We start from the raw sequence: 26,639 nt of genomic DNA on the forward strand, positions 1-26,639 counted from the left end.
GGACGCGGAGGCACTATGCAATCGTACTATGTCATATAGGAGCATGCGGTGTAAGATTATCATCTTCCCGTGCTACGACCCTTCCCAACAGGGGTTGGTTACCATTTGGGGGGAAGCAGTGGTCGCCGTTATCGGGGTCACTGTGGCGGTTAGACATACGCTCGACTGGTCATTAGGACAGTCGGCAACCCCGGTGGTATATTCAAGAGGGCCAATCGTACTGCTTTTAAATTGCTGGAGTCAGCACCTTTAATTTATGTCATTTAATTTATGTTGAAAGCTTACTTTATGTTGAGAGCCGATGATCGGTATGTTTTAATTTTTCGAGTACTCAAGGTGGGCCTTCTCCGACATCCCTATGGGCGTATCGTGGGATGGAGTTCGTGGCTCGTACCCGGAGTATACGTACACTGTGGTTGCAGTAGGACTAAATCAAATACTTAATAATGTTGTTTAGGTGGATGTGATTAAAAATGAATTGCATAGCATATAGTGCATATGGTTGTGAATTATTGTGTGGACTGTTGTGTGGTCCTTCTTTTCACTTACTGAGCTAGTGAGTTCATCCCATGTGTGCACCTCTTTTAGATGATTTTGCAGGTCATCAACCTAAAGAGCACGGGTCGGGCCCCACAGTTGAATTCCCTGAAGAGGATTGGTGGGTCCCCGAGGAATTAGAGCACGGCACGGATTGCTCGTGCGAGGGCTGTGCTGCGGGACCGCAGTTTTGATACCGAGCTGAGCTTTAGTTTTGGTACCGAACTGAGCTTTACTATTGATACCGAGCTGAACTCTTCTTTTGATACCGAGCTGAGCTTTACCTTTTGATACCGAGCTGAACTCTACTTTTGATACCGAGCTAAGCTGTACCCTTTGTGTTTTTGATGATCCTTTTGTGTACTTGATATGTAAATTGTATTCTTTTGTGTAAATATCATGCCTGCGGGTCCACATGTACTTAACTATGTATTACAATTTGGGTATCAAGTATAATGAGAATATTTACAGGTAAATTAAGTCTTCCGTTGAACTGATGAACACTTTCTTAAGTTGTGGGTATGCTGTGGTTGGATACTGTATCAGATGATCCTAGCAGGTTTGGGTTAACCGGTGTTAACCCGGTCACCGATCCAGTTCTGTGTGAACGGGGTGTGATACTTACATTATAGGTTAATGAAATTGAAAGAAGCCAAAACAATGAAAGATGACTCAAATAGCTTCAACTTTCATGAGTGATGTGAAGAGGTTGCATTGCCTATGTTCAAGTATGGAGAAGCTCTCGAGACTACGGCAAGGGATTTGCGGAAAATCAAAGGAGCTATTATTCTACATCTCCCGTAACTCTTGAGATAGAATGTGACATGTCATGGATCCTAAAAAACATATGAGGGGTCATTTATATCAAGGGGTACTACCCACAACCAAGATCAATGTTCCTCGTCCAAACTCTTGGAGATCTCCTTGATTCTAGGGGTATTGAGCGTGGTTTCAAGTATCGGTATGGTATCGATTGAATCAGATTGGTATCAGTTAAGATCGATCCTCGATCCCTGACCCATCCGGATATGTTATCCGCATCGTTTTAGGGGTAAAATAGTAACAAATTGGTACTTTTTAAAAAAAGGAGAATAAAACCAATCGATACTCACCGATTTGATTCAATTCTGATCAATATCGGATTGGTGTCGACAAATACCAATACCATCCCCTAAATCCATGGTATTTACTATTGAGTGATTATTTGCTAGAGATAAAGGTAAATTTCATCAAACAAGTTGGGACAAGAATGTGGTGGATTCTTACACTTATGGCAACATCCACCATAGAAATCATCGTCACCACGGGGGAAATCAAGAACATTAGACAAAAATGACGAATTGTAATTTTATGCATGACATGATAGGGCCAGGGGTAAGTCATTTCATAGTTTTATTCTGTGTTTATGTACATAATTTGGGATTTCGGCTTTTATGATATAAGAATACTTATAGATTATTTTAAAAAAAATTACCATTAAAAAAGGAATAAAACAATTAATCACAAGAAGGTTATAAAATTTTCAATTAACTACGAAATAAATAAAATATATTTAAAAAAAAAAATTTCCCACCGTCCATTGATCTCGTCAAGTTCTTAAAGCGTCACAAAATATATAGAAAACTCATTCCCACCATCCAATGATCTCATCAAGTTATCTTAAAGTTTTGCAAAACATATAGAAAGTACAAATATCTTAAAGCAACAAGGTTTTCCTATCCGGGGTGGTTGAATAAGCAGATGGCCCCAGATGTGACCCTTTTTCTCTCTCTCAATTTATATTTGAGATTGTGAGATTTGGTTTCTCTCCTGAGTATTCATCACCCAGGTCTTACCTATAGTTATCTAGACGAGCACCATGTGTCCAGACGAGGATCCAATGGTTATTGGCACATTTGATAGTGCCTCATTCGTCACGCCTCTTTTCAAACCGTTGGATCTTCGCTTGGACACATGGCACTTGCCTCGGTAGCTATAGACCGACTTAGGCGATGGACGCTCAAGAGAAGAGTCAAATCTAAGTTTGTGAGGCCACACAACAAATGGATTTCCATTCACCGTGACCTCAAGAAAAAAAGGTCTTTTCAACAAATATAAAAAGCAAAAACGTCATAGCTAAAGTTTTTTTCGTCGCACGATCAAGGTGGAGAGAGAATCTAGAGAGCTAAGTTCCTTTTATTTTGATCTTATGGAAAGGATTTAAAAGAATGAGATTCGTTAATCCTCAGGTAGTGGTACAAATATATCTCGTATTACTAGCCTCTAGTTATTCAAATGACCCTTAGCCATTCACCATATGATTCCCTTCATATCTCGACTAGGTACAAATTTTCATCAACCAATATCAATGTTGATACTTGTGGGGGAATGTCTTAGATTCCATATGTGGTAAAAGTGGTGTGATTCCAAAGGCTTGTAAAAAGCCCGAGGTTGGAGAAAAAAAAAATTAGGGACTATATGGGTATTTTGATAAATTTCCTATATATGACTTTTTCTCGTACATTTGTAAGGAGGTTTATTTCTTTGTAAGAAATTTAAGAGAGGTGTGAGGACAAGCATTGTAATCTTATTCTTCATTGATAGTGAAGTAGGTTTCATCTCATCGTGGACATAGGCAATCTTACGAAACATGTAAGTCTTTATGCGCGATTATGCAATTATTATTTGCTTTTTTCATCCATTGTCTACATCGTTTTAGGTTATATTTCTAATATACAATGGACAAAAGCCTTTCCGCCTCATATGGTCTAAGTTTTGGTATCTTTGAGATTATGGCTACAGGGATTTGCACTTTAGAGTATTTCTTGTCCGATTAGCTTTGTCTGGTTGCAAGGGAAGTTAAGGGTAGGGATTGATATTAAATCAAATTAAAATGAATTTTTTGGTAATCATTACTTCCATGAATATGCAATTAACTCCAAATCTAATTATTAATACTTATTTATCTAGCAATAAAATCCCTTGAATTAAAAAATAAAAATTAAAGATTAGAGAAATGAATATTATGGTTCCATGGCCCCAACCCTGCCCCTGTGAAATACAAACTATCCACCTTTAACCCCTATTGATGCCCTTGCATACTCCCTCATTGGCCCCTGTGTTGGTACAGTAGCTAGGCAATCGGGTAATGTTTTTCTTCTCTAAAATTTATATTATTTGAAAATATATAATTTATCAATATGGTAAAAAAAATTAACTAAATTACACAATATCTATTACAAAACTTTTATTTTTATTTTTTAATCAATTTTATTTTTCTTCCTTTCCTTCTACTTGCGTGAAGACTAACGAGTGAACTATCACAGGGTTGATGAGATTGGCATATAAGCTGATTCTTGAGTGTTGTAAGGGGACTTCGATATCACAGGTGAGTGTGCATTTAATTACGTTTGAATAATCCAAAACTTGTCCAAAGGATGACTTCTGGAAAGAGAACCGGGCTAGGGTTGGATGGTTTGGTTTTGGCATTTATTTGTGTGCTCGCTTCATTGTGACGGTGAATGCTGCAGGTGAGAAAAAAGTGAAGGTGATGATGAAGTTCCTAGTAAATCATCAAGCCTTAAGGAATGGATAATTTTTAATATCATTATCAAGTTTAAGGGATGGACCCCGTGAGCAACGAATCTGGTACAAGCCGTATACTTGGATGTCATAAATTTCACTTCTATTAGGCATATCTTGGGCCACTCACACAAAAGTGTTTAGTGCTTTTCACTACTTTCAGTGAAAGATGAATGGTTTTTATTCAACTTCGGTATGACCCGGTCCATGCGATTGTGAGGTCTGTAAAGACCAGTGAGACTAGTCAAGGCGAAGACTTAAATACCCATCATTAATATAAAAGATTAAAAAAAAAAATTAATGACCCCAAAAAAGAAAATTCTTTATAGATAATACGGTAAATTTTTTTTTTTTAATCCAAATATTATCTGAGATCCCAAGGAAACCGGGAAAAACTTAATTTGTACAATTAAGCTACAATTTTTTACACAAAAAATAAAAAATTGATAGATAAATATAAAAACTAAATGAAAGATATAGGAGAACAGGAAAATTATACAGCTTTTTATTTCAAGAAGAAGCAATGAGTCGCCATCCTTAGAAGAGAATCTTGAAACTAGCCAGTTTGAAACAGCAAGTATGTCGAATTTCATAGAAGTCAGAAAGAAACGAACAGATGCGAAATCATTGGTGGACCAATGATAGTTGTGCCACTATGACCTTCGCATAGACAACTAATGTGTCGTTCCAACTCTAAGGTTGTCAAAAATGTGATCATATCAATTAAACTAAACTGAACTTAACCAAAATTGACCGACCAAACTCTTTATAGGTTCAGTACTAGTTTTGGTTTCCTTACCAAAAAAAAAGTTTCGGTTTTTAGAATCGCCTCTATATCCAAACACAGAAAGAGATGAAATAACCTCTCTACCTCCATTGAAAACGAAAATCTAACCATTGTTGATTCTTTTACGTCTACTCCAATTAGTCCTCATGATGGTGTGAGAGTCACATTACTTTTCAAGTAATCCTCTCAAAAATAAATTCAATATTTTTTTCTCCTCAAAAAAAAAAAAAAAAGAGCAAGGCAGTCTCATAGCCAAGACACATAGAAGGACAAAATGACCATTCTCCACCCCACATGAATGGTAATAATCCCATTACTATTGTCGCTTTTAGGGGTGAAATAGGGCCTGGTTGGGCTGGGTTTCCTTTAGCTCTAACCCAACCCTAGGTTCCAAAATTCAACCCAACCCTGTCGGGTTCATGCTCAAGCCCAACCCTATCAGGCTCAGGGTTTGGCCGGGTTGGGTCGGATTGACCTTAACTGGTCTTCTTAGTGGAATCACATTCCGATAAGTACAACATTTGAAAATTAAAAAAATTGACAGATTTGAATCAAATGGTTTTTAATTAAAACGCTAAAATGAATTCTTCCATTAAACTCTACTAAACGTGATATTTTATCATTATTTCATGGTGATTCCATGTGCCCCTATTTTTCCATGTGACCCATTTTTTAATCTCCTCCAAAAAAGTCAACATATTAAGACATAATCCAATCATTAATTGTTCTACAAAAAAAAAAAAAAAAATCCAATCATTCATTGGTATTAGGATCTCATCTTGTTTTAAAATAATGCTTAATTTCTAATATATAAGGATCAAGAAATTCAAGTACTGCAAGCCCCCACCTCTTCTCCTCATTCCTTATTTCATGGCTGTAGCGATGGGTTTTTCCTTTGGCTTTGTACTCTTTCTTTTGGATATATTGTTCTCTATCATATTCTTATTACACAAGAAACTCAATGAAAATAACAATAAATTTTCACTAGGAATTATGGCTCTCCCTTGAATAGGAGAGACACCTGCATTCTACAAAAGCACAATAATAATCAGGATTAGACTTAGTGCAGGTTAGGGTTGGATTGGGTTTTCTATGCCTCAACCAGGCCCCGCCCAACCCCACATAAGGTTGGACCCAGTTTGCCCTCATAGTCGGGTTAGACAGGATTCGGGCTCAGGGTGGGTTCGAATCGTTCATTAGGGCTAAACTTACACCCCTAGGCACTTCCATAGTTCCATATGAACATAGTACTCCCGTTATTTCAGAGGTCATAGCCATGGTTTTTTGTCATTTGTAGACCAAACATATTATTGGTCTAATAATCCGATCATGGATTTAGGGGACGGCATATTGATACTATTCGATCGGTTTTGCCTTTATTTTTTTCTAAAATTTATAAATTGATTACTATTTTATCCCTAACATGATGCAGGTAATCGATTCAAAATTAGTTAGAATTCAGGATTGATTTCAGCCAATACAGATACGATATGAACATACAATATCGATACTTGAAACCATGACCCCGATACATGAGAAACCTAAAAAAAAACTGATTTTTTTTTTAATTTTGGTAAACCCTAGAAAATTGATCACAACAAGACGAAACTGATCCTTTGACACCCCCATTAATCCTAATCCCTTGTTCATCATTCCCTACGTTTTTCTAGTAAACTTGGACCGGCCTGTCTTAAACCCGGTTCACCCAGCTTCAAAAAACCACTCCTTAGTGTTTAACAATTTGACATCTTATTGCCTCTCAGGTTGGGCTTGAAACTCCGTGGTGATCGGTAATCAATCATTAATTGCCAAACGTCAAATCCCAACAGATAGAGAGAGAAAGACAGAGAGAGAGAGAGAGGGGCGGGGAGCCACCATCATCGTCATCCCATTACTGATTACACTGAAACTGGTGTTGGTTACCAATATCGCCTTTACTCCATAAACACGCTTATTTATTTATGTTCTTTCTTGTTCACACTTCACAGAGGATGAGAGGTTGAGAGAGAGAGAGAGAGTTCTCCTACACGGTGACGTCGCAAGAAGACCCAAAAAACCCATACGGAACAAACACAGGCACACTTCCCATGGTAATGAGTGAATAGTCTTCCCAGAACCGACATCTATTATCTCTGCTATGTTTCTCCTCAAATGAAGATTTTTTTGTTTTTCTGCTTCTTCTTTTAGTCACCCTTATTCAATTAGATCTTGTCTAGACTCTCTCTGCTTCTTCACATGGAGAACGGGAATAAGCAGCAGCAGCAGCAGCAGCAGCAGCAACAGCAACAGCAGCAGCTGAAGAAGAAGAAGTGTTTCCTACCACTTGTGTGCTCTCTACTCTTGTCTTCCCTCTTCATCTCTGCTTCTTTTTTATCTTATTACGGCCTTTCACCATTTATCCGTAGCTTACCCGAAAGAAAGACTCCATTTTTCGTTGAATCGAAGCTGCGAATCTCTTCTACTTCTTCCATTAACTCGATTCCACGGATCGCTTACCTTATCTCTGGATCTGCTGGAGATGGGGAAAGTTTGAAGAGGACACTTAAAGCCCTTTATCACCCATTCAACCAGTATGTTGTTCATTTGGACCTCGAAGCTTCTCCGGCCGAGCGGCTTGACTTGCTCGATTTTGTACGGCGTGAGCCTCTTTTTGTTAAGGTGGGTAATGTTCGGGCTGTTGTGAGATCGAATTTGGTGACTTACAGGGGGCCGACGATGGTTAGTAATACGCTTCACGCGGCTGCCATTTTGTTCAGGGAAGGGGGAGATTGGGATTGGTTCATTAATCTCAGCGCTTCAGATTATCCTTTGATCACACAAGATGGTAGGTATGCCTTTCAATTTTAGCTAGCCTTGCCCACCTGCAATTTGTTCTGGTTTATATTTGTGGGGGTTTTTGGCCGTTCTTACCTACTTAACATTTTTGTGATGCTTGATGATGCTTCCAAAATGGGTTCGAGCTGGGGACTGATTCTACTTCACTTTAAGGCGTAGTTGCTTTTGATTTGTGGATTTCAAGACGCCTTTTCTTGTTTTAGAATTCTATTAACTTTTCCGTTTTCAAAATCGTCCAGTTGCAATTGGGAATCGATTCAAAATTGATCTGTTTGCTCATTTTTTTCCCCTTATTCCTAATTCCTTACTTCATTGATATTTCGTGCAAGTTTTCTGTTTTCTGATCTTTGTTTCTGTGGACCAGATCTGCTTCATACACTGTCGCCCATTCCAAGACTCCTCAACTTTATTGAGCATACAAGTGACATTGGATGGAAAGAGTATGTGTCTCCTCTCTCACTATTATAGTAATTAGTAAGTGTTTTTCTTCCTATTTGGAATGAACAGTCCTGCATACTTAAAATCTCCCTTTTTTTCCTTCGATTGATGTATAGGGACCAGAGAGCCAAGCCCATCATCATAGATCCTGGTCTTTATAGCCTGCAAAAATCTGACGTTTTCTGGGTTTCAGAGAAAAGGAGTATACCTACAGCATTTAAGTTGTTTACAGGTGAATGTTTGCCCCTTACCATTCTTACTGGTCTAATGCCTCTGCTTCTTTTCTAGTTGATTCCATTGTTATATTTAGGACCAAGAACTCAAATTACCAAAACTAGCTATCCTGACTATGGCTTCCAAAATGCTGAGAAATTAGTGCAATTTCTCATTTTAAGTATATGAAGTAAGGACAGTGAAAAAGTTGATGTGTCGACATATGCGGCTGAAATGTCATTCCCCTACCCCTCCATAGAATAAGCTTCCTGGCCTCAAAATTGTAGTGGGCTAATTTGTGCTACTATGTCTTTTGCATTGGTCCTTGAAGATCATCTTGTGATTTAAAAGAGATTCAATATAGAGATGACTCAGTTGCTTAGGGTTTTAATGTAACTATTATTATGGGCCCACATAAATGTCTGCTTCCATAAATTGGGAACTTTATATGTCTTGGGTTTAAAGAGGTGACTTTCTCAATGCCAGCCATTGGCATTGGGCGTGAAAGAAAGCGTTCCGATAAATTCTTGACACGTTCTTAGTTTTTTAACATGGGGAGAGGTAATTCAGGGTTCAGCAGGAGTGGATCTACTACCTGAAATGATCAAATAATCACCAACTAACCTGACTGGATTTGATAGAATATACAATCTTATATTTCCATTAGCCTCAGAAGCGTCATTTTCCAGGCCTATAAATTGTACTCTCTACAATTTGTTGTTTCTGCAATGACTTCGACTCTGTGCAGTTTCAAACGATTCTGGTTTTGATTAGTTAATGTTGCTCACAAAACATGAGCCCCAATGCATCCACTGTTAAGCCAAATCACCATTTTGTGCTTGTATTACTGCTGCACCATCGATTCAACATTGAGACTTGTACGTACTAGAAGATGTTATTTTACTTAAAAGCACTCTTTTTGAGAAAATGTTGGATTATGAATAGTCCCCCTCCCCCACCCCCACCCCCACCCCAACCCCACACCGTCCCCCAAAAAAACCTAGTATCCATTTCCTAGTTATGGAGGTAGAAAATTTGTTTAGGAGCTAGCTTCTAATTTAGGATTTACAATATTGTTTTTTTAATTCGATAGATGCTGAATTGCTTGGCAACATGCACTGGAAATTCTGAAATAGAGAATGCAGAGACTCAACCGGACACATGAATGCTTTTGATGGCACTGCGTAACTGAAGTTTGTATTTAAACATCCTCATTAAGGTTTCTGATAAAGCCTACTTGGCCAGGACATCTTCCAATAAGGGGTCCAACCTTTTAAAGGATGGATTTTCTCTGGCTTAAATCCAAGCTATCTAACATTTCTAGCTTGACATGATAAGTTACTCCAAGGTAGTTCCTGTAACTCTAAATAGGAATTATATTTCAATGTAGTTTCCATTACAACTCAATTGGCTAGGTTCAGTTCCAGGCTTAGAACAGAATCTAGGTACATATTTCTCAGAATATTCTTGAGGTTTTCATTTACCTGATCAGGCCTTTAAGTTCACTTTGAGTTTGTGATTTTTTGCCAAATGGTCAGATCAGACTCTCTAGCATCAAAATTCCAGTGTAATAAACAAGTTGTAGCCTAAATGCTGCTGAGTTTGAATGATAAAATTTTTGTAAACTTCCATCCACTGTTTACTTACCAGTTCTAAGCATTGTTTTTGCAGGTTCTGCGTGGATGATGCTATCTCGCCCATTCATCGAATATCTTTTATGGGGTTGGGACAACCTCCCACGTGTTGTCCTGATGTACTATGCCAACTTCCTGTCTTCACCTGAGGGTTACTTCCACACAGTCATTTGCAATGCTGTTGAGTTCCGCAACCATACTGTTAACCATGACCTCCACTTCATCTCTTGGGATAATCCCCCAAAACAGCATCCCCATTTCCTCAATGTCAATGACTTCCAGAGAATGGTTGACAGCAATGCTCCCTTTGCTAGGAAGTTTGGCAGGAACGAATCAGTGCTCGACAAGATTGATGAGGAGCTCTTGAACCGTTCAGCTGATGGATTTGTCCATGGTGGATGGTTTGATGAGTGGAAAAACATGAGCTCAAGTGTCCCACGTTACTCCCTGGTGAATGCAACTGTGCTTAGGCCTGGGCCTGGTGCTGAACGACTCAAACGTCTCATAAATGGTTTGCTGTCGGATGAAAATTTCCATGCAAAGCAGTGTACATGACACCAAAGTGAGCAGAATGACAGTTTATGTACTGAAGATGATGATCTTCATACGTTGTACTATACTATAACACACCCAACTGGTTATGGGAGCTGCTTGTTTTGCTTGTAGTCCATGCTACTCTGTTTGGTATAATAACTCCAGGTGGATGAATTCTCCTTCCGGGTAATGATGGATTTGAGAAGGCTTGGGGGGTTAGAGAGGAGAATGAGTGGAATGGTTATGCATGGGCTATAGCAATTCCAAGTATGGGAGTGAGCAGAGTCCTCTAGTGCTGGCCTAACCATTTATCATCTATTGTCTGTGCTCTGTTTTGATGTACAATGGCCTATAATGCTGTTTTAAGTATCTCAGTAGGGAAATGAGTAAATTTGGATACGCTCTATGATTTTGTGCTTAGCGTTCCATTGCTCTTATACAGTGGGGATTGTCATGTATTGATGTTCTTCTTTTAAACAGGAAGTAACTTGTCCATGAAGTTCTCATGGAAATAATCTTGCTGCTTAAGTCATCTTAAGCTGTTTTAACTAATCTATCTGCCACATCTATGAGAAATCTGTCTTTATAATGTTTACAGACCTGAAATGCATTGATGTTCTTGAAAAGGCTTGATTGATATTGAGATGAATGGCTCACCTTTCGGTGATGAGTGTTTATTTTTGGGTTCTTTCCTTTCTGCAATCAGGTGTGTGGTCAAATAATAGTAAGATGTTGCTTTTGATTGGTAATTAAGGCCCCATTTGGTTCAAAGAGGTGAAGTAAAATAAAAGGGCAAGAGAATGCTGCCTGCTGACACTGGTACACACCAGGACACGTGGCTAATAGGAGGGTGAGTGTGAGCATCTTCACCATGGGGCAGCACTGTCTTTCTGCACCAGCTGGCTTAGACACACACAAGTGTGTAGGATTCTTTTCTCCAAAATAAAATTTTGGGAAGGGTTTCCAACCAAGACAGTGAGGGTGGGTCTCCCATGCTACACCGATAGGGGCATGGGGAGGAATTAGACAATCATTCTTGATATTATAAAAAAGAGCAACCAAGGGTACACGAGGCTCTTACACCTTGCTTCACAATAAAGGTTGTTTCTAAGTTTTAAACTTGTGACCAACATGTTGCAATAGAAACTTAATTGTTGTGTCATAGGCTCAAGTCACTTATTCAATCTTGATAATATATTATTCAAAAATTATTTTTTTCACGACAACAAAGTGTGGATTCCTACCTGCGCCCTCTCACATAATGAGATGTGGGGTCCCTCTCTTTTTTTGATTTAACCGATGTGGGTCCGACATGGATGATAGCATCTCTGAACTGCCAGTGTTGTCCCATGCAGGTTCCTCCCCATACATAACTGATAACCCTCTCCTTTAATTTTACCCCACTTCAGTAACTAGTTCACTTTCATTTTAACCAATTAGACTCAACATTGCCATATGAGAGAAATTTGGTTGTGAATTATGGTTCATCTTAGTTACATTAGAGGGACAAGACGACAATTTAACTCAATTCAACTTAGCCTTATCCCAACTAACAAATGGGGTTGCCTATATGGATCCTCTCCCACCAGTCAACCATATTCAAACTAATACTTGTTACAAGGTCAAAAATGTACATGTTTTTCGTCACCACTTCTCCTGGTGTCATTTTTGCTTACCCTTGACTTTTTTCTTAGCTCCTTCAATGTAAATCAAATCATTCCTCCGAGCATTAGAAGTCCTCAAATGATTTTCTTGCGGTTTATCATGTATTGGAGTTACTCTTAATTGAATTCTAATTTGTTCATTTCTTAGTTTTTCTAGTTTTATCACTCATTTATCTCAACATCCTCATCTTAGTTCTAATAAGACTGTGTTCCAAGATATCATACTAAATATAACCTAAGTCCACCCATTATCTTGAACTTGTAGACTCACTATTTTTTTTTTTTGGTGGTAAAATAGACATAATATTTATTTTCCATATATTTGTCAACGCATCTGCTTAATCTCAACATTTTGTGAATCCTAGATACCCCATTACCTAAGATCATCTCAACTCTAAATCGTGGTTAAAGAGAATGAACTAAACATTTATACTTTAAAAGATTTTAGAAATGTATAATGAACATTTTAAAATTAAGGGCCCGTTTGATAACGTTTCAAGAAACAGAACAAAAAGTGTTTGATAAAACTGTTTCGTTTCACTTGTTTTCAGAAATAGAAATAGAAATTTCTACCTATTTATGGTTCAAAACTTGTTACGTCGTTTCTGGAAATGACTTGTGGACATTATTTCACTGGCTACTATCGACTTCCAAAAACATGACTTATCAAATACCTTCAATTCTGTTTATGTTTTTAGAAACGAAAATTCATGTTTCTGCCATTTTTTAAAACAGAAACGGCAAAAACGTTTTCAAACGGCCCTTAAAGTTATTTTTGATATAGTTTTTTAGAATGCATTCCAAGAATGCAAAACAAACGCAGCAAAATTGGGTTATATTTTTAGCCTATTCCTATCAACTCTGGGTTGATCCAGTGGTTTTAAATGGAATCGATTGGAATCCCGATTCCGAGTTTTTTAAACCTGATTTCTGTGGTTTTAAATGGGATCGACCCCTTCACGATTTCCATGTGGCGCCGAAGCTGTGAAGCCATCTAAACTGTGAAACCGTTACCAACTGAGCTCGTCGGAAGAAACAGGGGAACGCAAATCCAGAGACGTCGGCCGGTGCGAATTGGACGGGAAGATTTCCAGTTCGATGGCGGCGCTTCTTCTACATACGACAACTACAGCTATAGCTATGGCTCCTAGTGGATGCGTACGCTTACGCATCTCACGGCCGGCAACGCATATTAGACGCTCTTCAGTATCTCCATTTGCTACGCTCTCTCCTCCTCGCGGCCGCACCAGCGATGCCACCACCACCATCGATTGGGTGGAAGCTACTTCAAGCTTCTTCGATCAAGACACCAGGCCTATCATGCTATTCGACGGTACAAACCCACGCTCAGTCCCAATTCCTAACTACTCATTGTCTTCTTCATCAGATTCTAACTTTTCAGCCCTAATTCTTGTTTGTTTGGTTTATTTGGTTTCTGGGTAGGTGTATGCAACTTATGTAATGGAGGTGTGAGGTTCGTCCGTGAGAACGACCGAGACAGGTTAGTTTCTTTGACACTCTGTAGAACTTCAATACATTACATTAAATGATTATCCAAAGGGGCACTGGAACTTTTATCAAATAATATGTAGCAAGCTCATTTCAGGATTTTAAGAACTACCATTGACATTGGATTGATGAATCCATCTTACAGTGATGAACATATGCAATCAAATGAATAATTCTTCACAGAATCTGTGAGATTAGCATTTTCCATTTTCCCTGAAAACAAAAATCGTCTCATTTAACATTGTTGGTGAACTCATAAGTTATCTCACAGTAGAAACAGAATACAGCTTCTGACAAGCAATTGATGATCAAAAAAATGCTTTGATTCATTCCATGGCAATTAAACTTCAGAAGGGTTTTGTTTTGAAGAGAACTGATTAGTCTCCCTAGTGCCTACTCTGATTTAAACTGTTATTAGGATGGGTTTCTGAACACTTTTGGAGTTATATTATACCTTCAATGATTAACTCTCTTTCCCTAACTCAACAGAAATATAAGATTTGAAGCTCTCCAGAGTGAATCAGGGAGGAAACTGCTGAGAAGATCTGGAAGATCACCTGATGACATTTCAAGTGTTGTACTCGTTGAGAAGGAAAGGTATTTCCCTATCTAAAAGAGTATCCATTGCATTTTCTTCTTTCAGTGTCCATATGAATGCTGGTTTTGGTAATTGCAAACATAAGATTTTTTTTCCTGTTCCATAATTTTCTAGAAAAGAATAAAATTGAGATATATCAAGGTTCTGTTTGTTTCTAAAATAACAGGAATATGTATTCCATGAAACTAAGAGGCACTTTTCTTACTTTTTTAACCTAGCAATCATATGGACACTGATGCTAGTTGGAAGACTTCATATTAATTGCATGCAATTTTAGAACCCTTATCTTTATTTTCTCATCTCTCATCTTTTAATCTCTTCCTCCCCCCCCCCCTTTTTTTTGGACTTGTTTTTTTCTATTTTGTTTTATATGGATCCATGTAGGCTACCCATTAAGTTGGGATAAGGCTGAGTTTGTTGTTGTTGTTGTATGCAATTTTGGAATGTAGTTAATGTAGTTATGTAACACATTTGGTGATTAGCATACATTTTAAAAATTTGTGTTTCGTTCTGAAATAATATTTCACAGTGAAGGCATTCCACTATTCTACATGCAAACAGATGATTCTTAAGTTATATGGATTGTACACAGTGAATTTTTCCAACAAAAAAATATAATTTGGTTCTTCTTTGTCCTGCAGATCATATATCAAGTCAGATGCAGTGCTGAAGATCATGGAATACATTAACCTGCCTTTCCCCCAAATAGCATTCTTTTTACAGTTTGTACCTATGTAAGTAATCCCTTTATCTCAGGTCAACTATTAGTTTCAATATTTTTCTTATTCTCATGCACTTGGAATTTGTTCTGAAATAACCAACAAAAAAAAAATGTAGTTTTTGACGCTATAGTTTTCTCTATTATGGTTTTTTGGGGGTACAAATTTTCTCTGTTATGGATGGTGGCAGGTTCATGCGGGATTTTGTATACGACAATGTTGCAAACAACCGATATTCAATCTTTGGTCGCTCAGATTCGTGTGAGATATAAATCAGTCTAGCTCTACCATTACCAATTTAGTCTGTATATTGGAGAAAACACTCCTTAGAAGTGGTATTTCGTCAATTAGTCTTGGTCTAATGGATGCATAAGATTGAAATGGAATTATACCTTCAAAGTGCAAATCAGGAGAATGTATCTTATTATCCAGAAAGAAGTCACAATTCTCTGTACTGGTATCAGATTTAGATGCCATGTATTAGTTGTACAAAGAATATAGAATAACTTTCAGACATGAAGCATGTCTACAACAGTAATCAATGACTGATATAAGTTAACAAGGATTTTTTTTTTTTCCTGAGCAATGTGAGAAATTAAAATTTTTATAACTCCAAATTAGCCATCCTAGACAAAGAATCAAGCACCTCAGATATCTCTATTGCTTGTGGATGAGAAAGATCACCTGCAAGGAATTCATAAACCACACCATCCACTTCTACTAAACTACAACCAGGCTTCTTATTCAAACCCTCCACCATGATTGACCTTCTGACTCTCTTTGCCTCTGTTTCCCAACCGGCCTCTCTGAAGATATTATATAAGAGGACATATGATCCACAATCAGCTCTCAAATTAGCCAGCTTTTTCCAAACTCTGTTCCCAACCTCAACATTTCCATAAATCTTACAAGCACCCAGCAGAGCTCCCCACACATTAGCATCCCCACCCTCCAATCCTCCAATCTTCTCCTCTATAAACATCTCGGCTTCTTCTAACCTTCCTGCTCGACCCAGTAGATCTACGACACATGCATAATGCTCAAGCTGAGGTTCAACTCCATAGACAGCACTCATTTGTTCAAACAATATAAGGCCCTTGTCAACCAATCCTGCATGTGTGCTTGCCGTGAGGATGGCAACGAATGTGACTTCAGTAGGTTGTGTTCCGTACGCATTCATCCTTTCAAATAGCTCAAAAGATTTCTTTGCATCCCCATTCATTGCAACCCCTGAAATAATTGCATTCCATGCTTTGGCATCCTTGTTCAGAATCCCCTCAAAAACTGACAATGCTGGTTCGATGCATCCACATTTTGAGTACATGTCAACCAATGCAGTAGCCAAGATCGGATTCGAATCAAGATGGTATCGCTTCACATAAGAGTGGACCCATAGTCCTTGCGCAAGTGCTCCTATGTGTGCACAAGCAGTGAGGACACTCACAAGGACCGATTCATTCGGCTTTGTGTTGGCTTCTTGCATCTGTCTAAATAGATGCAATACCTCCTTGAAGTCACTGACCCGAGAGTACGCAGCCATCATTGCACTCCATGAGATTGCATTCCTCTCAGGCATTTCCTCAAACAATGCCCTTGCACTCTTAAAGTCGCCACGCTTTCCATACCCATCAATCATCGCCGTCCACAAGACCACATCCCTTCTAGGAATCCCATCAAACAATCTTCGTGCAGTTTCCATATCAGGAACTGATGAGTAGAATTCAATAAGAGCACTAAGGATGAAAGGGTCGTCAGACAATCCAAATTTAACAACATGAGCATGGATGAAGCAACCAGTTATTAGCTTCTTAGAAGCGCAGGGGAAGATGGTGCAAGCTTTGATTAATGGCGGAAAAGTGTAGTTATTGGCAGTAAGACCATTGCTTAACATTTCAAGATAACTGAAAATGGCGGTAATAGGTGAATGTGTTTCAGTGTAGCCTCTAATCATGGTGTTGTACATGAAGGTGTTGCGATAGACGAAGTGACTGAAGATGGAGTGAGCGTGAGAGAATACAGAGACATCACCAGAGACGGCAGCAGCAGAGAGGAGGGGACAGACAGAAAGTGGGTCTTCAAGGAAACGAGATTTGAGCAGGTACCCATGGATTTCCTTGAATTGATTCAAATTTTGGCATTTCTCCAAGAGGAGAAGGATGCTGTTGTGGTGAGGATTCTTCTGCAACCACGTTTTAACGAACTTTCGAAACATTTAAAAGGCGAAGATAGCGCTAAATTCAGGATCTAGATCTTCTCCAATTCCCATATGGTGCAGTTTGCAATTCCCCCTAATTTGGCGCCAAGTGTCTGTCTTTACTGACGTGGACGACTAAGATTAGGTGAGAGAAAGTTGAGGGCAAGTTGGGTCTGGATCTGTAAAAACCCAACCCGATCCATCCTCTCAAATTTAAAAACCGTCGAGGGGCTTCATCTTCGCCGGCGAGATTTCTACCTCTTATGGTAGCAGTGGTCGCCGGCGAGGTATCTCTCTCTCTTTGTTTTCAATTCTCAGGTGTATTTGAAGGTCTTTGATGGTTCGTTTTCTGTAAATAGATCTTGATTGTGTTTCATTGGTGGAGACGGGTATTCCCAATTCGAAGAGGTAGGTCCAAGGTTCACTGGCTTGGTAGAGAGAGGAGGCTGAGATAAACAAGTATAAAAGGTATTCTAAAATATCATATTTTTTTAAGGGCAAAAGAACTTTCTTAAAACAAAAACTTTGCACTCCTTGTCCCTACCCTTAAAACTCCCAACCCGCTCTTCTACTCATTCACCCATCTTCCCCACCCCTCTGTTTTTCAGCACTTCCCAAACCCTCAATGGAGTAATAATTATAAAAGTTTTTCTTCTCAATTTAAAATTTTTACATTTTTTTTATTTAAATTTCTATTACATCTAAACATAACATATGGAATAAATTTGAGTATTCCATGGTTTTATGGGGAAAGGTGTTATTATGGTAAAGTATTTTGCCAACTATTAAGGGGAAAGGTTTTCCAACATATACGTGTTGCCAATACCCACACCTAATTGTGCCACATGGAAGATTGATGAGATATTTCTAACAATTGAATGCTTAAAAAGTGATATGCATTCAACTCATTTCAAATTTCATCCTCAAATTTAATCATGTACCTTCTATGTATATCGCTTGTGCTCTCTCGTTAAATATATTGGGTAATCCCTAGGAAAAATTTCCTCATTGACCCAACAAGAAAACCCAGCCCCAGTTTTCATGATCAACCAAGTAAACTCTGAGAAATAAAAAAGAACTCTGGAATAACCACATCTCTTGCAAAACGGTTAAGTTGCATTATCACAATATCTTATTTGTAAGTTCGAAACTTGGAAACAGCTTCTCATGCAAAACATTGGGTAAAGCCACAAATATTTGCCCCTCTCAGACGCTACAGTATCGGGAACCTCATGCACTTCCAATTTTGTGTAATTGATATAACACATTAAAAAGAAGCTATCTATCTCATCAAGCACCAAACTTTTAATAAAGGTGTCCCAATAAGGGAGATATTCATAAAAATAAAAATAAAAAAGATCAAAATCAAACGATCCTACCCTTCTCAGTGAGGGAATGAAGAATCTTTTTTCCTCTTATGGTCCCATCGAAGAAAGAAAAACTCCAAAAAAATAGTGAATTTGACAGAATAATAGATCTTATACATGAAACCATCTTTATCACACTTCTTTATTTACATTAGTTTTTTTTTTTTTTTTTTAATAACTCTGGAAAACCTTCTGATTCTACTCATAAAAACATGTGAAATGCATCCTATCACAGAAACATTATTAACCGACAAAAGAGAGAAACCAAAACATACATCACAGAACAAGGTCCCTCCCATTAATTCATCCAAAAAAAAAAAAGTCCCTCCATTGAAATAACCAACATAGTATTAATAACCCAAACAAACCTTAAAAGGCTCACTTTTCTACATCAATGCTTCTGTATCTAACAATCTCGACACCCAAATAATCAACAGTGCCATAAACAGCAACATGAGGTTTCCCAACTTTCACTCGGACAGCAGATATCTGAGGGAATTTTGCAAGTGTGGTGCATGCAATGAGCTGGGCCAGAGACTCCACAAGTTGGTGGGGAGATCCCTCCATGGCTTCCTTAACAATGCTGCAAGTCCAAACAGGGAGAAACTATCAGGCACATTGCCGAACAAAAAAAAAAACCACGCACAAACAGTCACACACACACACACACACATTATGACTTTCCCCAGACCCAACAGTGGTGGGAGCCTCGTGCACTGGGCAACACCCTTTTTTTATGCATGCCCAAATCTGTTAATAGACAAACAGGAAGAAATAATGTGATCCATCAGTACACTGATGTTACAAGGGTCTATTTATCATCTATCTGTGTTGAATTTCTATGTAATGGAGTCCAAGTTGTTCGCGTCAGTACCTTCCACCCTTTAAACTGTATGAAACAATCTGTTTCAGCTATTTCAGAATCATTCTCATTCTCTCGGCAGCAATTAACCAATACAAAACACTTGTTAACTATGATACACTGAGCTGTCCAACCTTGACTCTTAACAAGTCGATTGATAAGAATCAAGTCAAGCTCAATTAAATGCAGGAATCATCTGGTGACAGACGAATTTCTTTGAGATGTATCCATAAAGCCTCAACAGAAAAGGGGTAATGGAGATAGAACCTGATATTTTGTGGCATCAAGTATGGTCATGGCGGAAGCTGGATCTCTGGGAAAGTCAAAAATAGCTATGGGATTGGTGTCTGCAAAAGAAACCCTACCGGACTGAAAAGATCCTCTGCAGTAATTCTGATTGAGCCAAAACAAAAGGTGACAGCACTATTTCAGTTGGATTCCGGGTGTGTTCCTATAATGCAATACCAGTCTCAAGCTAGAAACTAGAGACTGATTTGCAACACACATCTCCAGAACAACAGAGAATAGAAATAGAGAACTAAAATAGAATCATAAATATCAGAAAGGAATTAAGGGAGAAACCGAGTACTCAATGTAGGCTGGTCATATTCTCCTGAAACCTGGGTCAAGTGACCTAAGAGATCAGATCTAACAACCTGCAAAAATTCACAAAATTTTGAAGTTGAAATCAGGGGGCGATGGCACAGTCCTACTTGTACTAAGAAAACAGGACAGAGTTGAGAGATCTGATAATTAAGCAAATGGAATTCAAAAATTTCAGAATAGAATCTAAGATAACATTATAACAGATGTTAATTCACAAACTTTCAGATCAATCTGAGCAAATTTGAGACTTATAATACAAACTAGAATGGAGGGAATAACTCATAAAACAGGGCATCACCTATATGAGTTAAGAACTAGAACATAGAGTAGGATTGGAAGAAGAAAAAATGTGAATAGGACCACCTAACCTGTGAAGAGAATCTACTCTTCCACTAAGGAATCCACCTTAGAGCTTCTGAAAATCCATCCAAACACACCACGAAAATCCACACAGCCAAATCTTGAAGAATACTTCAAAAGTATTGCTCATAAATTCGTGGGTGAGGCCATAGGCCACGACAACTATATACAGAATCCAGACACTGACTCTCTTACAGTCCTAAACTGATTGGGAATTCAAACTAGTAATTGAAATAGTAACATCATGTATTTGACACTCCTATTCATTAGAACTCTAAAAATAAAATAGACTAGGAATGAAATCTGGACTCAAATTCCGAATGATTCTAGGACTGGACTTGGCTAATTTTTTTTAGCATAAGAATAACTCAATTAACCCCACAGAAACTGGACCAAACTAATCCTACTTGACTTTTCTCGTAGTCCTAACTCCTGCCCATATTAAAGTGGCCTATTACAACAAAAACCCTTAGACCAAAATCCCAATACACATGTAAGCCAACCCAAGGCTTATTCCCACTAAAATAAGCCCACTGTTATTTTCCGTTATCAACCTTTCTATGACAAGTAATAATCTCCATATAAGAACAAAAGGGCATACCCAGTGCACGAGGCTCCCGCCACTGCCAGGTCTGGGGAGGGTCATAATACTCTCCTCATAAGAATTGAAACTGATAAAATGGCTCAGGTTATTAATTTCTATGAATTCAATTTAAATCAAATTGTATGGTTGTCCAGAGGTCCTTTACCTGATAGGGAGGTGCAAGATGTACTTTATTAATCAGCTCTCTAGTGTTACTCTTAATGTAGAGCCACATGATCACAGGATATGCACCCATCTCGAAATGGGGACACATTCTTGTTAAGTCATTTAGTAGTATTTGCTTCCACCAGGTTTGTTAAATTTACCAACTAAATTAACAACTGCCTAGCGCAATCGGTGAGCTGTGGTGCGCAAAAAACCCATGCTCACCAGGAGGTCCTGAGTTTGCCGTGAAGTAGATTTGAATCCAGAATGAAAAAGAACTGAGAAATGCACTAAAAAGCAAACATACTCAGACAGAAAGGCACTTATATATTCCCTAACTAAGACATTTTCTTCGTTGGGCAAACAAACTAATCAAGAAGAAGATTGAAAGAATAAGCTGAAATGACAAGAGATAAGGTAGGAGGCTAAAAGAAAGAGACTGAAAAAAGGCTCTAATGACTGTAGGCTTGTAGCTACCCTAGTCTAATGAGTCCCTAATTCACCTTTGGAACGGCGAGCGAGTCTTCAACTTACTAGGTAGGGCTTGCTTGTTCACTGCCTTGTATAGCCTCCTGGCTGTTATCTACTTCCCCTTCCTACCTATCAAAAAAAAAATGTTTACAACTAAATTGATAAAGGGATAGAAAGTACCATCAAGACTTGCTTTTTCTATTGGGTTGCAAAAAGAGATTTGAGTATTTCTCGATGATAGTCAAGAATGGAAAGGTGTGCATTTAGCTAGAAGCTGTCCATTATACTGTAGTAGCACAGAGTGCTCATGACATCTTTCTAGTCCACTGTCCGGTTTCCTTTGTCAAGGTGTTCTCTATGCCATCACCATTACCAGAGGCATAAAGAGAGGTTGCTTGGAAAGCTAGTGAACTTGATAACTCACAATATCATAGTCAAAATGTACAAAGACCTGGAGGGAAGTTCTAAGCACCAGACTCTGAATATTGCATCTATAATTGAAGGTTGAAAGCTGTTTTTCATTTATGATGCCGTGCTGTGTTTTTGAGCCTTGGGCCTTACAAGGATTTGTTGAGATAGTCCTTGTGGTTGTAAAGGTTTCCAACCCATCTACTTACTCTAACCCTCCAATAAATTCAATTCTCAACTGAAGGGAACTGCATTTGAAAGAGAAAAGGTGGCATGTTCAGTCATAGATCTAATGCCTTCAAAGTGGTAGTCTTAGCTTTGAGATATGCCCGGCACCAGAACCCACTGATATTATGGCTGCATGCACAATTCAACTTGGCCAACTCATTATGACTAGAAAAATTATATATATGTAAAATTTGTCGAATATAGATCTCATCACTGGGATTTGGAGCATGCATATATTTAGTAGTCTAGGACTAACATTCAATGGATCCTACTATAGGAATCTACTAAATTGCAAACAAAGTTTTATCTACCAATTGCAATCATTCACCGATTTCTGGTCAATATCCAGAAGAAAATTCAACAAAGAAAGCTAGGACAATTTAATACAGACCACTATTTTACCAAATTGTATATTCCAGATACGCTTCACTGAATATTAATACCTCCTCTATTGACATATTGCCATCAATGCCAAGGGTATATGACCATTGAAAACTAGAAACAATGACCCTGTTTGTTTTCTCATAAAATTTTCCTTTCCATGCATTGATATTTTACATGAAAATTTTCCTCCATGTAAAAATTACCTATTCTTTCAATGCTTTTTTTTTTTTTTTTACATTAAAACAAACAGAAAAAGTCCTATTTTACATGAAAATTTTCCATTTCTGCCTCATTACATGGAAACAGAAGGAAACGAAAAATTAATTATTACTCACTCGTAAATTTCAGCATAAGAGACTGAGTCAGTTAACTGGTCAGATTTACCGGCTGCACGGAGATCTAACCATGCATCCACATCTACCAAGAACTTCTGGCCCAACTTCCTCTCTTCTGCTTCAACCCCATGAAAACCATGAAACTTCAGACCCCTCAATATAAGTTTGTCACCCTTCAAAATACCCTCATCATCCATAAGGGTTACCTACACAAGGATAGTGATATTTTTGTGATCCGCTATTTTAGTACATAAATGACATGCAAGACAAATGACAAAGTATCAAAACATATCAAGATTTAAGAGAGTTATGCTTTCTAGTTCAGGGTGCACAATTTCAACATATATCAATAGGAACGTGAACCATGATATAAGTCTGCATCCTTCCTGAGAGAGATTATACACCCTTCAAAGAGTCCCTACTCTCTTTTTAAATAAGAATCTGTTACAAAGCACAGTTTCAGTGCCATTCCACTTGCTTCCTCTATGACAAAACGCAGAACTTGGTAAACTAAACAAAAACCACACTAATAAGTCATATTTGAAGAGTGTGATAACACTTCTATTCCTAGAGAGTGTTCTTTTACAGAAGTGTTTACTTTCGATTTCCATGTTGTGAGAGCACTCTGGTAGAATAGAAACAGCACTTGGTAAAACTGTTATAGAAATGTCCTTGAACAGGAAAAGAACAGAAACAGCGTTTGGCAAAAACTTTATACAAAATCACTTCTTAGCACTAAAATGAATAAGTATAGACATGCCATTATGGTCAAATTTAACTCAAATAAGGACAGCAATAGAAGATATGATTGAGAGATCACAGCAGCAAATCAGTGAATACTTGCAAGACTCTGCACAAGAGTATTGGCAAATCAGGAATATTTGCAATACAGGAAAGAAGAAAATTAAAATTTAAAAAATAAAAAAAATATATAAGAGTTCCATGCATTACTTTGGTCTCTAGAAGGGATTTACAAAAAAGGTTAATTTATGCCTCTCCTCAATCCTCGACAATTCTTCAGTGAACTAAACTCTATCAATTTGAGCTAAAGACCCATCAAGTAGAGTTTAGATTTCGGAGTTTACAAGTAACCAATGGGTCTCATCATTCTACTACCAAATGGATGAAATCCAAAGCAACTGTAAGCCCAACCTTTTTGTCATCAGTGCTAGCTAGTGAGAATGTTACCACAGTGCACCATGGATATAAAGTAAAAACAATCAGAAGTTAGCAATACTAACATCATAAGATATCTGACTGCAATTGCTTCCTCACTCTTCCTCTGTGCTTACAGGAAAACAGAGGCCTCAATTTCTTAATGTGACATCTTAAACCATCAAAAGGGCAATACAAGTGTTAACCAGAATAATTTTGTAGAGAAACAAAAGATGCCTATCCTGACAACTTCAGTCGTAATTTACGGCCAAAACAAATATTTTAAACAATACGACAGTAAGAAAATATAATTTATAGAAGTTCCAAAGCGTAAGGGGAAATGCCAAAATGCGAACTCTTCAATAGGATGTTGAAGAGGGTTTGTGTGAGAGGAGAAATGGAAAATGTTGTTAAGTACCTGAGGAACATAGAAAAAACGATTTCAAAACCAAAGAGAAGTCATAACCCTTGTTCCATTTTAATGAACTCCATTTTATTTTTTAAATGAACAACCAATCTTCGATTGCTGCTTTCAAAACAGAGATGGGCATTTGAGAAATTCTTGAGCCCCAACGTCAATGGGAGAACAAATTAGGGTATAGGAAGACGGGAGAGACGAATGAAGGAGAAGGGAAATGTGCCTGTGGACCTGCTCTGAAGACGAATAAGAGAGAGGAAGGGGAGAAGGGGAGGAGACAGGTTTTGGGGGTTTCTTAATCGGGAATGAAATGAGTAGGGGGCTTGGCTTTGTTCTTTCAACTCATCAAAAGAACAGACAAAACACCTCTCAGGTGTTCTTGCAATCTATTCTAAACTTATTCTTTTTCATTAGTTCACTACATAGGAATACAAAAATGAATAGAACGTGCCAAAACACATTTCTATTTTATTTGCATTCCTACGAAGAACACCAGAAGGCAGAAGCAATTCTCCAACTGTGCTCGTATAGTATGGATTTACTTTTTCAGTATGTGCTGGTTGTGCCCTCTATCCTTATATCTTCAAAAGAAGTAGGATCTCTGGGTGCACCCTTTACAGTTGGGCGCCTATTATACACATTTTATACACCTGAATCATCTAGAACTAGACGAGGGTACGGGCAGGAATCAACCCCGAATAAAAAAATTCCAACAAACCTTGAGAGTTGAGTAAGAAAATAAATCATTAAGTCTACTTCACATGGGTATTATTAATCTGGAGAAGCTATCGATGCAGGGTTTGGGGTATGGACACACACCAAGGATGCAAAATCAAAAGAACCCCATTGCTGAATCAAGTGGTTGTGGCCTTTTTAACTGCTGTCTAATTTAAAGCTTGAATCATCCACTATAAATCATTTATTTCACATGGGTCTTCTTAATCTGGAGAAGCTATCGATGCTGGGTTTGGAGTCTGGACACACACCAAGGATGCAAAATCAAAAGAACCCCATTGCTGAAACAAGTGGTTGTGGCCTTTTTAACTGCTGTCTAATTTAAAGCTTGAATCATCCCCTATAAATCATTTACTTCACATGGGTATTATTAATCTGGAGAAGCTATCGATGCTGGGTTTGGAGTATGGACACACACCAAGGATGGAAAATCAAAAGAACCCCATTGCTGAATCAAGTGGTTGTGGCCTTTTTTTAACTGCTGTCTAGTTTAAAGCTTGAATCATCCCAAGGGGATACTCTTCAAACATGCTTTGGCAGACGAGCAATATCGTGAAGCCCTCGAAATAGTCGTTGAATACACTAAAAATCAGATCTTCCCCAATGATCTATATATCCCAGGATTGCTGTTATCTTCCCAAGTTGATACGAAATTCGACGTTTAAAATGGGGAAAACGGGATGTTTGTTTAAATTGCATTTTAACTACGGTCTGAAATCTGAGACACATTACCTTCTCTGTTCTCAAGAATTCCCTTGTTGGGCTCCGCAGCAGCTGCTCTTCGCCTGACCGCAAGCTCTTTCTTTTTCTTGTGAGCCCTACTCTCTCTCTCTCTCTCTCTCTCTCTCTCACCTATGTTTTAATCGTTTTCGACCTGTCTCTTTCCTCCAATTGCAGAGCCCACTTGGCAGTAGGGAATGGGGCTGTGAATGGAGCTTTGTTTTATATCCAAGGCTCTGTTTATCTCATGGGGTAAATGAACGCTCCCTGAGTCCCTGGTTCCCCTAATCTTGTTTTCACCTCGAGTTAGTGGTTGAAACTTGCAATGGACGGGACCTGGGTTGCTTTCAGCGGCTTCAATCGGTCGAACATATCGGACTTCTCCTCTTTTACGACCTTGCACCATTATCGATTCGTTTAATTAATCGCTCTTCATATGTTAGGCATGTTCCCATTTATAAACAATCAATCTGGAACATAAGTAATCAAGTTAAATAACTTTAGACGGATTTTAAAAAGGTTAATGACATCTATCTTTAAATAGGTTATAATCATTATTTAAATGTGTGGGTTTTTTTGATAGAAAACGTATCGGGTTTAGTAAACAAACTCTAAGTGG

General features: G+C 38.2%; 4 protein-coding genes and 1 non-coding gene across 8 annotated transcripts; 2 read left to right on the plus strand and 3 right to left on the minus strand.

The window, feature by feature from the left end:
* The first annotated feature begins 6,699 nt into the window (after window positions 1-6,699).
* On the plus strand, window positions 6,700-10,945 carry LOC122079927 (beta-glucuronosyltransferase GlcAT14B-like). Of its 2 annotated transcripts, XM_042646718.1 has the most exons (5): window positions 6,700-6,975; window positions 7,102-7,709; window positions 8,085-8,160; window positions 8,275-8,390; window positions 10,043-10,945. In XM_042646718.1, exons 2-5 carry the CDS (start codon window positions 7,121-7,123, stop codon window positions 10,558-10,560), a joined length of 1,299 nt encoding a protein of 432 aa, XP_042502652.1. In that variant the 5' UTR covers window positions 6,700-6,975; window positions 7,102-7,120; the 3' UTR covers window positions 10,561-10,945. The 2 variants fall into 2 exon arrangements, with proteins under 2 accessions (XP_042502652.1, XP_042502651.1); XM_042646717.1 differs by having other exon boundaries at window positions 6,700-7,709.
* Window positions 10,946-13,139: 2,194 nt separating this feature from the next.
* LOC122078661 (DCC family protein At1g52590, chloroplastic) lies at window positions 13,140-15,545 on the plus strand. Its single transcript, XM_042644747.1, has 5 exons — window positions 13,140-13,536; window positions 13,647-13,704; window positions 14,202-14,309; window positions 14,952-15,044; window positions 15,220-15,545. Exons 1-5 carry the CDS (start codon window positions 13,302-13,304, stop codon window positions 15,299-15,301), a joined length of 576 nt encoding a protein of 191 aa, XP_042500681.1. The 5' UTR covers window positions 13,140-13,301; the 3' UTR covers window positions 15,302-15,545.
* Window positions 15,423-17,654, minus strand: LOC122078660 (pentatricopeptide repeat-containing protein At5g48910-like). The gene has a single exon (XM_042644746.1). The coding sequence runs from the start codon at window positions 17,239-17,241 to the stop codon at window positions 15,634-15,636; it is 1,608 nt and encodes a 535-aa protein (XP_042500680.1). The 5' UTR covers window positions 17,242-17,654; the 3' UTR covers window positions 15,423-15,633.
* A 1,208-nt stretch (window positions 17,655-18,862) lies between these two features.
* On the minus strand, window positions 18,863-26,384 carry LOC122077754 (dihydroneopterin aldolase 1-like). Of its 3 annotated transcripts, XM_042643610.1 has the most exons (4): window positions 26,033-26,384; window positions 24,234-24,274; window positions 22,993-23,198; window positions 18,863-19,173 (listed from the first exon to the last, which is right to left on the minus strand). In XM_042643610.1, exons 3-4 carry the CDS (start codon window positions 23,187-23,189, stop codon window positions 18,969-18,971), a joined length of 402 nt encoding a protein of 133 aa, XP_042499544.1. In that variant the 5' UTR covers window positions 23,190-23,198; window positions 24,234-24,274; window positions 26,033-26,384; the 3' UTR covers window positions 18,863-18,968. The 3 variants fall into 3 exon arrangements, with proteins under 3 accessions (XP_042499544.1, XP_042499543.1, XP_042499545.1); XM_042643609.1 differs by lacking the exon at window positions 24,234-24,274 and having other exon boundaries at window positions 26,033-26,376; XM_042643611.1 differs by lacking the exon at window positions 26,033-26,384 and having other exon boundaries at window positions 24,234-24,285.
* LOC122080499 lies at window positions 24,080-24,163 on the minus strand. The gene has a single exon (XR_006140791.1). It is a non-coding gene; the product is annotated as a small nucleolar RNA snoR113 (small nucleolar RNA).
* Window positions 26,385-26,639: the final 255 nt, after the last annotated feature.

This window comes from Macadamia integrifolia, chromosome 5 (assembly GCF_013358625.1).
Source record: "Macadamia integrifolia cultivar HAES 741 chromosome 5, SCU_Mint_v3, whole genome shotgun sequence".
Lineage (NCBI taxonomy): Eukaryota > Viridiplantae > Streptophyta > Magnoliopsida > Proteales > Proteaceae > Macadamia > Macadamia integrifolia.

What these genes read in the sequence shown, in the direction of transcription:
- LOC122078661 (XM_042644747.1), top strand. Translation starts at nt 13,302, where the DNA reads ATGGCGGCGCTTCTTCTACATACGACAACTACAGCTATAGCTATGGCT. An exon ending in CGTGAGAACGACCGAGACAG is followed by an intron (nt 13,705 to 14,201) that starts GTTAGTTTCTTT and finishes CTAACTCAACAG; the next exon opens with AAATATAAGATTTGAAGCTC. An exon ending in GTACTCGTTGAGAAGGAAAG is followed by an intron (nt 14,310 to 14,951) that starts GTATTTCCCTAT and finishes TTTGTCCTGCAG; the next exon opens with ATCATATATCAAGTCAGATG.
- LOC122079927 (XM_042646717.1), top strand. Translation starts at nt 7,121, where the DNA reads ATGGAGAACGGGAATAAGCAGCAGCAGCAGCAGCAGCAGCAGCAACAG. An exon ending in AGTGACATTGGATGGAAAGA is followed by an intron (nt 8,161 to 8,274) that starts GTATGTGTCTCC and finishes ATTGATGTATAG; the next exon opens with GGACCAGAGAGCCAAGCCCA. An exon ending in AGCATTTAAGTTGTTTACAG is followed by an intron (nt 8,391 to 10,042) that starts GTGAATGTTTGC and finishes TTGTTTTTGCAG; the next exon opens with GTTCTGCGTGGATGATGCTA.
- LOC122077754 (XM_042643610.1), bottom strand. Translation starts at nt 23,189, where the DNA reads ATGGATGATGAGGGTATTTTGAAGGGTGACAAACTTATATTGAGGGGT. An exon ending in TCTTATGCTGAAATTTACGA is followed by an intron (nt 19,174 to 22,992) that starts GTGAGTAATAAT and finishes TTGGACTTGCAG; the next exon opens with CATTGTTAAGGAAGCCATGG.
- LOC122078660 (XM_042644746.1), bottom strand. Translation starts at nt 17,241, where the DNA reads ATGTTTCGAAAGTTCGTTAAAACGTGGTTGCAGAAGAATCCTCACCAC.